At 34.0% G+C, this 17,908-nt stretch overlaps 1 protein-coding gene across 13 annotated transcripts in view; it reads left to right on the top strand.

Annotated features, from left to right (window-relative positions):
• PPFIA2 (PPFI scaffold protein A2) overlaps positions 1–17,908 on the top strand; it is a 545,760-nt gene that overhangs the window by 327,614 nt on the left and 200,238 nt on the right. For 11 of the 13 annotated variants that reach the window (XM_017870464.1, XM_017870457.1, XM_017870456.1 and 8 more), the window contains 2 exons: positions 9,758–9,922; positions 15,023–15,097. In XM_017870464.1, the coding sequence (XP_017725953.1) occupies positions 9,758–9,922; positions 15,023–15,097 (240 nt within the window). The remainder of the gene's footprint in view (positions 1–9,757; positions 9,923–15,022; positions 15,098–17,908) is intronic. The other 2 variants (XM_017870460.1, XM_017870458.1) reach the window with 1 other exon arrangement.

The following is a 17,908-nucleotide window of genomic DNA, read 5'->3' as shown; positions in this document are numbered from 1 at the left end:
TAAGAATATCCTAATACAATCATTATAACATTATAAATAATTATACAAAAATAGAAATTTCAAAAAATTATAGTGGATATTTATAGAAACATACAAACAAGCTTCTGTTCAATATTTTTACACTGATAAAAATGTGGAAAAAATATTGAAACAAAATTTGTTATTCCTAAAACTCCTCTGACCATCTTTGGCAAGTATATATTTACAGAAAGTTATATTTATAGAAAATAATTTATCCCTGATGTTATTGCAACTCAAAATGATCAATAAGACATGTTTTGACAAAGTTTTCTGAACTAATGAAGAGGTAAAGAAAACTGGGAATTTTATATAGTTACTGCCTGTGAATGTCAACATGAAGAACATTTTTATTGTGGGAGTTGTTTCAACTATTCTTATAGGTGACGATCTCAAACGATGTTTTAAATTGTTCATAATGTTTTAGAATGTAACTATTGTGTGACTTTGAAAAACATTATGGTTTTGAGAAACAGTATTCATATTAAGTTATGATTTTGAGAAACAGTTAATATCTAGTTATAAATAATAAAACTGTAACAATCTCGTGGATCATAAACTTAAAAAGAAAACTTAATTGCATTTGAAACATTTCTTACCATGCTCTCGCTTTTGTTTTGAGACAAAGGAATTATCTTAACAGATATTGAGATACAATTAGACACATATCACTACTAAAGAAAAATTTTTTATTATTGACAAATCTCTGTCTATACAAGTTAATAATATCATCCAAACATATTTCATCAGTGGGTAGAAAATACAGTCCAATTCAGAAAAGGAAGAACTTCTCAGTTGAAAGCAGATAAATATTCTACATGTGTGTACATGCATGTATATGTATAGTTATTCATGAAAATTCTATGATAGGATATGATAAATACAAGAGTAAATAGGACAGGGCATATACCCTCCCAACAGCTATTTCAATTTCATAATCAAACATGTACATAAGAAACATATGGGATTTTAAACAATGTTTGAGGGTAAAAGATATGGAGTGGATTGAGTATGAAGGCAACCAGTTTAAAGGTTTTCATTTTCAGATGTTAATGTCATGCTATATGACCATATTACAGTAGCCAAATTAGTCTCTGGGAAAGAATGTGTTTCTGTTTCAGTGCCATTTGTAATTGGGAACATCTGTTCACAAGGTTGTGTTGAATTAAGATCTAATAGGAAGTTATATAATTTTAGAAATCCTTACAGAATCATAGGAAAATAAAAGATTTTGATTACCTAGGCCATCTTGCTTTTCAAAACAAAACTTAGTCCAAAAAATTCCCAATGATGCATGATGTGTGGGTTTGTGTGTATGTGTGTGTGTGTCTGTGTGTGTATGAATATATGATACATATGTGTGTATACATATATAGGCTGTGGTCATTTAAAGAAAATTCCAATGTAGGATTCATGGTCATTCACATTGTCCCTGCAATCCTTTGAGTATACCAAAGAGAGTTCCATTTGCATTTTCTGTGAGAATTACTAAATATTAGGCTAAAGTTGTAGCTCCCAGTAAAGGAGTGTAATTAGTAGATTGTTAATGATATCTTAGATAAGTTTCACTTTTTGTACTCTTAATTTATTTACCTTTATTTTTAACCTTAAATTAGGCCATAGCTAAATGCCAGGTGAGAGCATTTTTGTCCATATTCTTCAACCTGAATAATTTATGTTTATCGTTAACTCGATTCTACATATTATGTAGAATATTTTCCTTGGTATTGAGGATAAGTGAAATTGTTCATCCCTTAAGAAGTCTGTTTATATTAATAAAAACATATTTGGTTTTTATTATCATGTAGATGAGAGTTCCTAATTGCACAAAACAGAGTATACAGCTTGGCTGTTTAAATCAAGACATTAATTAAGGCATATAAGAAATCTCTAAAGTGAGCTTTCAGGCAGTCTCTAGGACCACATTTTTTAGCTTTGTAAATTTTTCTAACACGCCCAGTCCCAGAAACATGCAGCCTCTGCCACTACCCCCTCCCAGCGTGTTTCCTCTCTGCCCCCCAGGCTCACTCCCACTATGGTGGGGTCTGGTTGACTGATCTTAAGTCACATGTCTGCCACCTAGTGGTAAACGTTCCCAAGAAATGTTTCTTGGATTCTAGACTGGGAAGATGGGATTCAGATTGTGAGGAACTATCAAACAGTCAGGGGAGAGGGGTAGAAAATGGGGAAAATTAATGGGTAAAATATGGTAACAGGGTAAAGAGAACAGAAAAGAGAATAACGTATTAACTAACATACATTATATATATACACACACACACAGATATGTGTGTGTGTGTGTGTGTATATATGTATATAGTATGTGAGTGTGTGTGTGTGTGTCTGTGTCTGTGTGTCAATAGAAAAGTATTGATCCTCTTTTCTCCACTGGTCACAGGTCCTAGTTGGCAATTATAAATTCCAATTATAACCCTTGATTTCTGGACTTACGAATATGGACCCATAGTTATTCCAAGAAAGACTCTACCTTACTTTTATCAGTAGTTCTGAGGATATACTAATTCCAGGATGATAGCATTCCTACTTAGCAATGTATTATGTCCAAGCTTGAATTAAAATAGTCTTGGCTCATTTAACCGTTCTATAAGATCAGTTACTTCTAAATGATGTAATAGTGTGATAAAATCAGGGGTCCCTGGGAGCATCCATCAATTACATTACTCTTTTCATTGTAAAATCAGGTTGCTTTTTTTTTTTTTGTCTGAAGTAGTGTTGTGTATGATAACATGACTGTAAGCAAAAACTCAGTAAGATGGTGTTTCTGGGACCAGGCGCGGTGGCTCACGCCTGTAATCCCAGCACTTTGGGAGGCCGAGGTGGGCGTATCACAAGGTCAGAAAATCGAGACCATCCTGGCTAACATGGTGAAACCCCGTCTCTACCAAAATTACAAAAAAAAAAAAAAAAAAAAAAAATTTAGCCGGGCGTGGTGGCCTGTAGTCCCAGCTACTCAGGAGGCTGAGGCAGGAGAATGGCATGAACCCGGGAGGCAGAGATTGCAGTGAGCCGAGATCAGTCACTGCACTCCAGCCTGGGTGACAGAACGAGACTCTGTCAAAAAAAAAAAAAAAGATGGTGTTTCTGGTAGAAGTATGGCCATTAGAGAAGGCAAATCCATACCCAAAAAAAGGGGTTTATTGCAGTGAAGAAAAACTACTTTCTGTTTAATAGAAAGGATTTGATGTAATATGCTTGCTTCATGGCAAATAACTGGTCTCCAGCTGTATTTTATCATGGCAGGGCTCAAGTTAGATGGCTGCACCTTACTGTTGGGCCTCCGCCATGGTGGTAACTCCATCAGTCTTAATTATGGGAAGCCCATTTTGTCAGGTTTATGACCCTGAAACCATGGTCACTTCTTCATGCACATTGAGAAAAAATGACAAATGAAATAGGCTGATATCTACAAGGTAAATCAGTTTGTCCACCAGGTTACTGAAAGACTCTTACAGAGTGAGGACCAGAAAATTAGTCCTAGCTTAGAGGTGATATTCAAGAAATTTTGATATTTTGTTTTCCTCAGTACTATGACTCTAATAAATAGTTACAGATCCTTTGGGAGAAGGTTTTCTGATTATCTATCACGATATGACAAACTATCCAAAAACTTAATGACACCAAACAACATTTTAATATGCTCATAGACTCTCCTGGGCCAAGGATTCAGAAAAAGAACAGTGGGGATGGCCCTTCTCTGATCTATAATATTTGGGGTCTCAGCCAAGATGACTGGTGACAATGATGTGCTGATAAATGATTTGTTTTGTTAGGAAAATAAAAGCACCGATCTCTGGTGTTTGCCAATTTCCCTGGTGTAAATACTTCCACCATGGTTGATTTCAAGCTATGTTGATGTTACTCAATGCCAAGTTGGGAAAAAATTCACAGTACTGAACCATTATGTAGTATTTCTACCTTTTAGGTAAAATAGATGTAAATAATCTAAGGAGCATAGATAATAGTGAAATGTAATAAAAATAATTAGGAATTAATATACTTGAAATGTATACTATCTTTTAAAAATATTTTTATTTAATTATAAGCTTATGCAATTTAAGCATAATGATTGTGCTTAACCACCAGCTCACAAAACTCCTGAAAATTAAAATTAACAATCAGCTCCCCAAACCAGAAGACATCTGTTCTAGCAAACCATTTGCAGGGGATGACTCAAATATTTGGGGTTAGGAAGATTTGCTTGTGAAGTGGATTCTTCATGCACATGTCTGGTGCCTGAGCTGGAATAGCTGAAGGACAGGCAGACTCAGTTGGAACTGTACACAAGAGAACCTACACATGGCCTGTCCATCATAACAGTCTTAGAATACTCAGACTTCTTAGATGATAACTCAGGGACCTAAGGGCCAATGTTCTTGTCTACCAGTTGGAAGCTGCTTGGCCTTTTAGTACCTAAGCTGGGAAATCACAAAATGTGACCTCTGCCATACTATGTTGGTCAAAACAGTCACCAGTCCACCCAAATTTAATGGGAGGGGATATAGACCCCCATGTCTCAATAGCAGGACAGTAAAAAAAATTGATGGCTATATAAACTCACCTTAATTTTTTACAAATATCTAACTGTAGGCTGGGAGTGGTGGCTCACACCCGTAATCTCAGCACTTTGGGAGGCCAAGGCAGGCAGATCATGAGGTCAGGAGACTAAGACCATCTGGTTAACATGGTGAAACCCCATCTCTACTAAAAATACAAAAAATTAGCTAGGCGAGGTTGTGGGGTCCTGTAGTCCCAGCTACTCAGGAGGCTGAGGCAGGAGAATGGTGTGAACCCGGGAGGCAGAGCTTGCAGTGAGCCGAGATCTCGCCACTGCACTCCAGCCTGGGTGACAGAGCGGAGACTCCATCTTAAAAAAAAAAAAAAAAAAAAAAAAAATTCTAACTGTAAACTGACTCAGGTATAGGATTTGGAGAAGGCCAAGACAGTTTACCAGGTGACTCAAGTAAAAAATTATTCCCCCAGGTCTAGGGATTTTATTATTAATATTACTTTATTAATACAACCTAATTCTTAATGTCTTATTAACAACTCTATAATCAATTAGCTATCACAAAGATCCCAATGGATCAAACCATTCTGCCTATTATAGTAACCACACATAACTTAGCTTACGTAGTTAATTACTATTACTTAGCCTCTGCCACTGCAGAATTCTGTCATCCCCAGAGAAATCAAAGGGTTCCTTTTAGGACTAGCATCTCTCAATTTTTATTCTTTATCTGTAAAGAACTGCTGTTCCGGCAGTTTTGTAGGTCATGTGTTGTCTTTTTTCCAATCTATTTCCCAATGCCTTAGTGAAGATAGTGTCACTTTGGTCATCTCAAGGCAAATAGCTGGGGGTGAGCTGAGTTTGCCATTTTTAACTCTATAAATCATCAGTTTCCTTCTACCTTCTACCCAGTGAATTTCTGGCTTTTACTCACTTGTGTTCAGCCACCACTGAGTTTATATTTTAGTTAACCAATGGAGCAAACAATTAAAACCACTTTTTGGTGTTTGACATCAAAGTTTAATTCAGATTATCTGAAAAAATCATCATATTGATTAATTTAACCAGATCAAAAAATGTTGTCCCCCTCTTTCTGTTTCAGTAATATTAGCATCTACATATATTTCCAGATTTCTGAAACTACAAATTAGCAAAAGCATACAGGTCTATTGATTTGAAATCCTTCTCTTTTTAGGTTAGACCTTGTTATTTACCTCTTCCTATTTTAGAAGTCTGGAGGCAGAAAGAGGTGTTTGTGGTGGAACATGATGAGCAGAGGCTTCTTCTTATAAGATAACTGCTTTCAGTGAAGTCATGACATGGCCATTAAGACAAATAGAACTGGATTCATCACAGAATCAGGAAGATTCATTGCGATTGAGAGTATCAGGGTAACTCAGACTCATCTGAATCTTTCCAAATGTCCATTTTATAGTTCTTGGGGTGCCTGCTTTTTTTCTCGGAGTGATGACAAGATTTCTACATAAGATTCCTGGTAAGACTGTGAAATTATCATGTATTGTAATTCAGTGACCTCCCTTAGATTAGACTTTTTATTTTCTTTCTGTTATGCTTTGGGATCTTGATAAGAGGCTATCATGAGCAGCCATAGCACCTCTTGGGTTCTCTAACTGAGCCTTGACCTAGAATTTAAAACCTTAAGCTTGTCATTTTCTTTCTTTAAACCCTTCAGTGCAGTTCAAAGCATTCTGCTCACTTCATTGTCCTTATATTCCTCATGCCTTTCAAATGATCTGTTGTAGCTATGACTCAATCCATCAAAGTCTTACTTACACAGACACCCCATTTTCAGAGAGCTCAGGTGATTATTTATATAACTATCTCACCTCCATGTACCATAGAAGACAATCTCCCTTCTTTTGATGCTAATCTAACTATTAGTTCTGCCAAACCTATTCAGGTCAAACATCCCAGATATTCATTTCTCTGAAGAATTTTGCCAATAAATACACAAACTATTGCTTTAATCAGTACTTATTCATTCAGTCAGTAAATATACATGAGCATCTACCATGTGCCAATCTTCTAGGCACTAAAGATACAGCATGAACAAAATAGATAAAAAAAAAAACATGTATTTCCTTATTGACCTTACATTAAGTTTTGAAAGACAGATAGTAAGCAAGAAAAATACATGAATAAATATGACATTAGATAGGGACAAATGCTAAGAAGAACAAACAAAGCTAGGAAGGAGATGTCCAATGTTGTAGGTAACCAGGGAAAATCTCGTTGAAAAGTGACATTTGAGTTAAAACATGAAAGAGATGGTGAAGTGAGATAGTCATACAGATATCTGAAAGAGAATGTTTTAGTTAGAGAAAATAAGAAATACAAAGCCCCTGTTGTGGGGACATGGATGTTTAACATGTTAAAAGCAAAATTAACAAAACTAAACAAACGAAAAACTGCAAGGCGGCCAACATAGCTATACCAGAATGAGCAAGAAGAAAAATAGGAGATGAGTTCAGAAAATTGAGATCCCTTTGGGATGTATAAGGACTTTGACTTCCACTTGAGCCCAATAAGAAGACATTAAAAATTTGAGCAGAAGTATAAATCACCTAACTCACATTTTAACTTAAATAGTGTTTTGAGAGTAGCCTGAAGATGAAAGGCTGAAAGCAGGAGGTTTAAGGAACTATTATAATTCAGGGGGAGATTATAGGTCTTGGACACAAATATTAGCTAGCAGTGGATGTGGTGGCAAGTGATCAGATTCTAGAAATTGAGGGAGCGTGAAAAAGAGTGTTTACAAATACTGAATTGTTAACTTTAAGCTGGGTAAAGAGACAATGAGGGCATGAGGGTAGGGAGAAGCAGTTAAAAGTTCCGTTTGCCAAATGTGAAGAGCGTGATTAAAAGATTTAAGTTGTCTCTGAAAATGGATGTCCTTTATAGCATCATTATTGTGTTTCTTTTCCTAGAGAGTGGGTATTTTATATTTCTAAATCTTACACTGTACTGTGCAAAATTAGATGCTGATATGTTTAATGAATTACTGTATTAAACAAGATGCCTTTAATTTACAATGAGAAAAAAGCAGTTTTCATTGTATTATAAAGATTTCATTATTTATGTCATCAGATTGAAGGATAGATGTACATAATAATGTTAATTAGCCTAAGCTCTTGGGAAATAATGCCAGTTAACCATGGCCACAAGCTTAGCTTTCATATAGGCCAAACCTGTATGAAATATATAAAACTATATGACGTATGTAAATTTAACTCATTTATTAATATTTTAATCTGCTCAGCAAATATTAATTGCATACCTATAGATGTTGTGAATTGAGCTAACACCCAAATTCAGAGAGAATCAAGAGGAGTAAGGCAGACACTGTGCCAACTCTCTTGGAGCTTTTATTGCAATGGGAAAATAGAATGAAATTTAGTAGAACAATTTCTTTAAATTGCACATCATGAAATAGTCTGAAAAAAAAATTAGTAAGGGATTGAAATAGAGACTTGTGGAGATGAGGAAAAGGAGAAACTACCTTAGACAGTAGTGAGCAAATGCCTTATTGAGAGATGATGTTTAAGCTGAGACAAACAATGGAAAAGAGCTGGTTAAATGAGGAACAAAGGAGTACTTTAGGCAGAGGGTACAGCATAAGCAAAGGCTTGACATACTGAGGAGCTAAAAGTAGGCCAGGAAAGCTGGAACATAGTTAGCCAGGGAAAGATTGACATCAGATGACACTGGAAAAGTAGGCATTATTAAGTTCATGTAAATCTCCACAACCTGTGTAAAGCAGTTGGGATTTATGCAATGGATACATGTATCTGTAGAATTCGGGAGAATAGAATACCATAATTTATCAATCAGAGATTGATAAATGTTAAAGGACTCCTTGAAAATTTCAGATCATTTTCATACTGAAAAACTACTAATATTATGTTGACCCTTAAATATGACTCTTATCTACTGATTTATGTATGTTTAGTGTCTCAGATATTGGTGTTCTTTGTGCCCAATAATAGCAAAGTTTTCTAACATTTTGAGTCATAATTAGCGACAGCAAATGTAGAGAAATCAACCAAAAAATATGATACTAATACATGACACTGAATCTAACAGTGGAATAGTGAAGACCAAAATTTTTCTTTACAATTAAACTTTTAGAAAATATCTTGGAAAAAAGGAAAGTTGTTTTCTTTCCTTCTTTCCACCTTCAGTGTCTTATATCTGTTTTTAAATCTTTTATTTGGATAATTTGTGCTTTATTTTCTTTATTTTGCGTAAGTGGACACCACTTTTTGGCTTATGCTTTTCACTGTTCTTCCAAAGACCTTTCCTGTAATGCTTACCAGTTGTGTGTGGTTATTCACTAGTAAAATTGTAATAACTGATAATAATCAAGCAGTTTCTGATTTTCTTCTCATGCGTCTTTGGTTTTAGCGGTAGAACTTCCTTTTGAAATGAAAACAAATATGAAACCCCAATTCACAAAACATTTCAAAGCAGATCTTCTCTGACAAGAGCTAAGAGTATAGAGCCTGAAATATCCTGGAAACTTCAGGGACTTTCCCTCCACCTCTGTCATGGCCCCAGAGGCTACCCTGGGAAATCATAGATTCTAACATAGACAATTCGAAACTATTTCCTTAACTTCCTTTCCTGAACTGACAATTGAGAATCTCAGTTACTATGTTCTAATTGGTTGCATATATTTTTCTATAACCTAATCTGAAGAATAATTGTGAATAAAACCATGGGATTATTTAAGCTAAATTAACATTATAATGATTATGCTCATTTTATTCAATTCAAATAATTTTAATGGCCATATGTAAATGAAATAAATTTTGACTTTCACTGTCATCCTCTAAAAAAGGTCCTGATGCATCAAGCAATGTTCTTTCATCACTAATATACATATTTTGTCAAGTGTTCTATTTCTGCTGAATCCATACTGAAAGTATTAAATTTGTTAAAGGACTGCATAACATTTGCATTACATTTTTAAATTCAGTAACTTGTTATGTGATGGAATACAATTTATCTTTAATGTATTTTATAAACCCTGTTTTAAACAGGTCTGTGCTTCTTTGTTGCCACTTGCAGTGTAACCTGCAGCTAACATTAGATACTATGTAAGCCTGCAGTGTTTTAAGGGGGAAGTCATTTGAAAGTGTTCGTGACTTGTATTCAGAAGATAACTGCATTTTCTGTTAAACCCAATAGCTATTACTGGAGCATTTGGAATGCCTTGTGTCACGACATGAAAGGTCACTAAGAATGACGGTGGTAAAACGGCAAGCCCAGTCTCCCTCAGGAGTATCCAGTGAAGTTGAAGTTCTCAAGGCACTGAAATCTTTGTTTGAGCACCACAAGGCCTTGGATGAAAAGGTATAGTATGGACAAAAGATTTCAAGCTTAACTACACTTCTGTCATCATCATCAAGCTCTTTGTCTTCATCCATTGACTCACCTGACTTCTAAAGTCAGTCAGTTGAGGAACACATTTGAGTTATATGAAAAATCATTATTTTAAGTGAAAATGGATTACAGTGTGGATGTTGGTAATATTCATAAACATCTTCTTTTTCTAAGCCACTGAATCTGTGACTTATCAGAATTAGACTTCTATTATGGTACATTATAGCCCCACTTCAGATGGCATTCAAAATATTGTATAATTTAATATTATTATTGAGTCTCTCTCTCTCTGTCTCTCTCTCTCTCTCTCTCAAACCCTGGTCTTTCTCTAGAGATTCCAAAATAAGAGACCACTAACTGAAAATTATATCTATTTTGAAGTGCAAATTGGATGTACTTTAACTTTTAGACATTTATTTTAGAAGCATCTGAGTTTCTAATGTCTCAAATATCCTACTTTTAAATATTCATTTGAAGAGCTTCTGCAAGTAACATCATAAGGTATTAGTAGAAAAATTTGTGTTTAGATATTTTTTAAAGTAGCTGTAAGCTTCTCTTAGCTGTTACTCAAATAAGTTCTACTGACATATATAAACCAGTAGGATGATAATATTCTTTGGAGATTAGGATGGCTTATGACATGATTTCAATTTTGTGAAATTTCAAAGACTGAACTTATAAAAATCAATAAAGCTTTAGGAGTTAGAATGGAAATTGGGACACTTCATTGTAAAGTATCTGACAAGTTCTGAGCATTAAAATCCACGCTAGGGATTGTTTCTGAGATATATATAGTTTTAAGCATGCAGACATTTTGTTCTATTTAATATTTATATTTTTACCATTGGTATTTCAGATGTTCCGAGAACAGGGGATTATGTGGAATGTGTATGTAAGGATAATTATAATTCTGCCTTCTAGAGTATTAAGAAGAAGTTGTATCTCATTTTTATTTTAGCAATGAGAAATGACTAGTATAAGAATTATTTTGAATAAAACAGAAATGAATATTATATAAAATTCTTGCTAAATATGACATCAAATAATTATTTAATATTCAACATTTAATTTCATATTATATTTCCTCTTTTTTATAAAAGTGCTAAGAATTTACAAGAGTTTATATGTATAGAATTTTTAGTATGTGTCAGACTCCATGGCAGATGTTTGACACACAGAGATAAATAAGATATTCTCATTATGACTGAGAAGTTCAGAGTTAGTGGTAGGAATTCACATATCAATGAAAAACAATTCAACAAAGACATATTTCCATCACAATATGTAGTCACAGAAAAGGTTATGACTGTGTGAGTAATGACAAAGATAAGGATGTCTTCAAGAAAGGGTGACATTTGATCTAGGTATTAAAGAATGATTAAGTGTTTTTTAAGCAGAGAAATACACTCTAAGCAGCAGGACCCACACAGAAAATAACCCAAAACTGTAAGAAGAGAAGGACCTGTTCAGAGAAAATTCAAGAGTTTTAAATGACTTAAATGAAGATACTAGAGAATGTATGACTTGAGATGTTTCCTATAAGCATTCCCATATCACTTAAGTGAGGGATGCTTTTACAAAAGAGTGATTATTTATCAGAATAGAGGTAATAAACAGCATTTAAGACAAATAACCTGGTCATGTGAGTACATTTAAGAAGAAAATGGCTGTTGTACAACTTAATCTAGAAATAATTTACTTTATAGAAGTTCGGTGGGTCTAGCGCAACTAAATGAGTTGTTCTATCATATGGCCATAGGAGCTATAATAATATACATTAACTCACCAGAGGTATCCCGAACATTGGTGAGTTCAGGGACAACTGGACTGATTATCAACAAGTAATCCTCAGTGGCCTAAAGAAGACATGTTATGAGTTGGGACTCTAGAGTCAGACAGATCTGGACAAGTGACTTGACCATTCATTCTCAAAGCATCAATTACCTCTTATCTTGAATTAAGATAATACTAGTACTGACCTCAGAATTGTCATGAGGATTAGATATGATCTGATATGCAAAGCTTTCAGCTAGTGCTTAGCATATGGCAAGTCCTCAGTGGACATTTATGAATATTGTTATTAACAGGAGTAAATATCAGCATTTGATAAAACTTTCAAACCAAGTAAAAATGTTGGTATTATTCTTGATCCAGATGCTTGTTTAAAATAGCATTTCATTTAGTTATCAAGGAACTCATATGTGTCTAAGTGCCTTCACAGACAATTTCCCTAAGAGTAACTCACAGCTTCTCACAGGGATGAGGAGGGATGCGGATATAGATATGCAAACAAGTAATACTGTATATATAGAAAGTCAGAAAAAGATGCAGTTAACCATACCTTGGGAACAAGAAACAAACAACTTTATCATAGAGGGATTAGTACATATGCAGAACTAAATAAACTCTACAAGGATTGAGCATAGCTGTAGATAGTTGCAGTGATTCATAATTTTCATTAATGTCCAATTATTTATATAGCCACTAAATTGTAGAATGACAACTATAGTTGTGAGAAAATATAATTGTGTTTTCCAATTACTCAGAAATCATTGACTATTAAAAAAAACCGTATCAGACATGTATAGGAAATGTAAACCAAAACAAATTAAATTTATATGCCATCCTTATATATTTTCATTATCAAATATCTCAGTGTCAAAAATGAATTAGAGCTTCTGGTCTGAGGAGATTTCCTCAAAAATATTTTCTGTTGTAGGAGTGATAATTCCCCAAATGCAAACCAGCCATATATTAATTTCAGTTTGCATTATTGATATTCACAGCAGCAATTTTTAAATTTATAACATAACTCAAAATATATTCAGAATTTTTTTTTATTTTCTTGTAAAATAGTTTTAGATTTATTACTTCGTGGACAACATAATCTCAATTTGTAAACCACTATTCTAAATATATGAGAAATTATTATTTTATTTTCATATTGTTGGGTAAATATGATAATTTTATTCCTTAAAACTCACTATAATGAAAATATAAATGCTTAAATTGTAGTAAACAGAAAACAGTTTGGAATAGTTCTAAGAGTTTAAGTTTAGCAAACGAAAGTCAGAAAGATATTTTAACCTACCATGTAAGCTAGATTCAACCATTTCTTACATGATATGAATGACTTAGAGAGATTTTGATGTGTCAATATTTTAAAATATGGTAACTTCCTCTCTCTGCAGCAGTTTAAGAGTGATATGATCAAGCTTGTGTATGGTGAGATTATTACCATATTTAGATTACTTCTTATTGCTGTTCTCATTAACCAGGTTTACTAGGCCTTCTTCAGAACACCAGTATTTTACAGTTGGTATTTTAGAATATGGGAATCCCTGGTAAACACCGTACGTCTGTTGAAACATTTTTTTATATATACATTCCACACATCAGCTGTCCTGCTCATTTTCATGGCTTCAGGATACTTGCTTCTTTTTCATCTATTCAAAATTCATAAAAAAGCATTCTCCAAATCAAATCATCAAATATTTCCTGCTATGTAACTAGTGTTTGGTTATTAATCAGCATTAATTCTATGTATTTGTTAACAATTGGATATTTGTCTAACAGGAATGATGCTTGGCAGTTAATCTCTAGCTCAATATGATGAAAGATCCTGTGCAACTGTTTTAGACATCAAGTCTCCATTTATGTGTGTATTATTGTTTTTAGAGAATTTGAGCATAATAAAATATAATTAATATTAAAACCCTACTTGGATATTTTTATTGCTGATTCATGGTCTGTTTCAGGAATTAAATGCATCCATTCATCTGAATATATGTGGTATCATAATACAATACTAAAATGTGATTTAGATTTTTTAAAATTCGTAATTAGATTCTAGGTTAATAGGTCATTACTGACTTTTTGTTTGTTTGCTAACTGGAAAAATAATATTATAATTCCAACTTAAATTTGTTTATGTATCTGAGTTTTTACATATTTTATAAATTTAATCTCTATTACCAGTTAAATCTTATTAGAGGAGAAAAATACCATTTATTAAAATATACTGTCAGTAAGTTAACAAAATAAAAGCTCATAGGAATATAATTATATATTAAAATACATCTTAACTGCACAAATACTTTGGCATTCCCATGAAAAATCTATGTTAATTTATAAATAATTGAAAACCCACCATGAATTGCATCTTAAGTTAAAGCTATAAAGTTTTTTTTTTTTTTATTTTTTAGGTAAAATCAAACTGCTGTGGTCATTCATTTTAATTCAGCAATATTTATTTCTATGAATTGTTATATATATAAAATACATTTATTTAATATATATCAAGACATATCTATAGATCTAAACATATAACTAAAACAATTTTAGAAGTTCTAAGAAAGCAAGAATCAAAGAAATACTTCTTTGAGTTTCAGTTATGTAAGAAGCAAGTATAAATTATGATTTTCAAACTAAAATATACAGAGATTTTGGTTCTATAAAATACAATGGTTTAACTTTTGGTATCTGAAAGTTAGTTGGAAATTCCAAAATACTTAAATACTTTACAGTCCCCCTAAAACAAAGTAGACCTCTAATTAATACAAAACATAGAAGCAAAGAACATTTTTCAGGTTTTAAAAGGCCTTTCCTTCAGGCAAATTATTTTTGAAGTTAGATACTATTTACCAAATGAAAATTTACTTGTTATTTTACAGAAGTAGAGAAAAAGGTGGGGTATTTTTTTTTCCTATTTGTCATGCTTAGTCAGTGACTATTTTCAGATGAATTCATAATGTATTTTAAACTTTGTATCCGCTTACTATGAATCAGAATTCAGAGCAAGACAAGTCAATCTCCAGCCCCACCTGAAGCTCTATCAGGGAACTACCAAAAGGATTTGCTTACAAGGAAATCCCTTGATACAGTGACAATACGGGGTGGCAATGCATTCATTGTATTTTTGCCAGGTTTAGTATTCAGAGCACGTAGGGATATAAATACTTCTTTAATAATTTGCCAAATTGACTGTCTCTGATGATGTTAATGATGGATCAGCACAGTTTAATATGTATGGGATGTACATTACTGCACATATTTTGATTTTTCTTCTAGGTAAGGGAGCGACTGAGGGTTTCTTTAGAAAGAGTCTCTGCACTGGAAGAAGAACTAGCTGCTGCTAATCAGGAGGTAACATGCCACACTTTCTCCTCTTTTGAGGTGCAATATCGCTGACATTACATCCCTTGTGTTTCACGTCACTTTTATTAATACTGTCACTAAAAATAAATTACATGCTGTCTATGCCATTGAACAAGGCTTGTTGAAATTAGTTACCAGAGTCTTGCTTTCTGATTTTTGGTTATTTATATGTGTCACTACTAGACAAAAGGAAAATTATCACGAGCTAGTGACATGCGAGCTAGTGAGATGAAGATTTAGAAAGACTGCAGGCAGAGTGTCAGTCCTTTCAAGAAGGAAAACACTGCTCCAAAATTGGAACACATATCAAATAACTGTTAAACTTAGAAAATGCTACAAATAAAAGTGAATTCCTTAGAGAGATATACTTCTGCTCAGGTCCTGCCTATTCTTATCTTCTAAAAGCACTGTACTCATGTTTAGTAACATCACTGAATCCACTTCTGCTACTCTTCACAACTCCAAAAAAAGTATTTTCAATCATCTTTTCAAGATTTATAGAGTTATTTTCTCTTTGGAAGATTTTACTTCTCTTGGGTTTTAGTGCACAAATTATCTTGGATAATTAGGCATATATAGAGAGTAAATAAATCTGTTTATATATACAGTTATCTGTCTATACATATTTCTCTCTATATATATATAATATATAATATATATATAATACCTAGTTTTATCCCTCAAGTATTGTTACAGTCTCCTATAGGCAGTGTGGTACATTTGATTGATTTTACATAGATCAAATAACATTTTACATATATATAGATATATAGAGATAAGCAAATTTAACCTGTGTCAGCCATTAAAATAGTCCCATCTCTCCTTTTCTCCGACATTTATAAGGCTGCTTTTTTCCTAGCAGTTTATTCCAGTAATGTAATATTGGTATACTAGTATTGGACATACTAATATAATTTAGCAAAATCTTCCTACTCTTAAATAAGCAAGGGTAGAGGGGAGGGAATAATGAAGAGGGTTGATTAATGAGTACAAATTTTCTGTTAGATAGAAGAAATATGACCTAGTGTTTGATAGATCAGTAGATTGATTATAGTTAACATTAATCTAATGTACATTTCACAATAGCTAGAAGACAGTAATTTAAATGTTCCTAGCAAAAAGTAAAGATAAATAGTTAATGTGGTAGATATTCCAAATAACCTGATATGATCTTTACACATTATATAAGTGTATCAAATTATCACAAGTACTCCAAAGTATGTACATCTATTATGGATCAATAAAATAAGTAAATATAAATAGATTTATAAATAGATATAAGGCTAAGATCAGTAATGATAAGTCCTATAAAGGAATTTATAACAAGATGATGTTTACATATGCATTATGCATACAGACAAATACACAGTTTCAAACCACTCCATAAATCTTGTCAGTATAAACTTCTTTTTTTTTTTTTGAGACGGAGTCTTGCTCTGTTGTCCTGGCTGGAGTGCAGTGGTGCGATCTTGGCTCACTCCAGCCTCCGCCTGCTGGGTTCAAGGGATGCTTCTGCCTCGGCCTCCCTAGTAGCTGGGATTACAGGCACCCACCACCACACCCGGCTAATTTTTTGTATTTTTAGTAGAGATGGGGTTTCCCTATGTTGGTCAGGCTGGTCTCGAACTCCCGACCTCATGTTCCAACCACCTCGGCCTCCCAAAGTGCTGAGATTACACACGTGAGCCACTGCGCCCAGCCATTCTTTTGTTCTTTAAAATAAACTACATTAATTAAATGAGTGTATATATGCTTTTGTTTGTCCCAGCCGTAACAATTTAACCTTTAGAAATAATGGACTTGCAGCTAGAAGGAGAGTAAATTCTATGTGAATTAAAGGTTAGTAGTGTTAAAAGCATAAATGGTGAAATAGCCATTTTTAAAAAGCAAAGAAAGCTTTTTGATGACCAGATTTAGCTTAGTGAACAGGATGGTTTGAAAAAAAAAAAGACAAAGAAATAAGAGATTGGTACCTCTCAGTCATAATAGAAGAAAAGAACCTCTGGAGTAATAGGTAATGACAAGGAGTATGCAGTCTTTTAAAGAGATGGGGTTGATAAATTATCTTTAGGATGGGGTGTACTTGTTCCTGGAACTATCAGGAAAAAAATGTTAAATGTGTATTCATATTATATTTTATTAATGTTAATTGTGATTTTTATATGTGATAAAATATACATTCATTTTGGAAGCATTTCTCAAAATATTTCATTGATAAGGGCAAACAAACAAAAAGTTTGGTGACTACTAATATAAAAGCATGGCTTAATATGACCGTGAAAGAATTTATGTTTGTCATAAACAAAGGTGTGATGAGACTACTTGGCTAAAGTAAGCTGAAATAAAAATGTCCCATAGGCCAGGCGCGGTGGCACACGCCTGTAATCCCAGCGCTTTGAGAGGCCGAGGTGGGCGCATCAGGAGGTCAAGAGATCCAGACATCCTGGCTAACACGGTGAAACCCCGTCTCTACTAAAAGTACGAAAAAAAAGAAAAAAAAAAGAAAAAAATTGCCGGCCGCGGTGGCTCAAGCTTGTAATCACAACACTTTGGGAGGCCGAGATGGGCAGATCATGAGGTCAGCAGATCGAGACCATCCTGACTAACACGGTGAAACCCCGTCTCTACTAAAAAGTACAAAAATCTAGCCGGGCGAGGTGGCGGGCGCCTGTAGTCCCAGCTACTCGGGAGGCTGAGGCAGGAGAATGGTGTGAACCCGGGAGGTGGAGCTTGCAGTGAGCTGAGATCCGGCCACTGCACTCCAGCCGGGGCGACAGAGCGAGACTCCCTCTCAAAAAA

The sequence above is a fragment of the Rhinopithecus bieti genome, unplaced genomic scaffold (genome assembly GCF_001698545.2).
Source record: "Rhinopithecus bieti isolate Rb0 unplaced genomic scaffold, ASM169854v2 scaffold_5387, whole genome shotgun sequence".
NCBI lineage: Eukaryota > Metazoa > Chordata > Mammalia > Primates > Cercopithecidae > Rhinopithecus > Rhinopithecus bieti.
The sequence above is the reverse complement of the archived record's forward strand: the minus strand, read 5'-3'. Positions and strand labels throughout refer to the sequence as shown.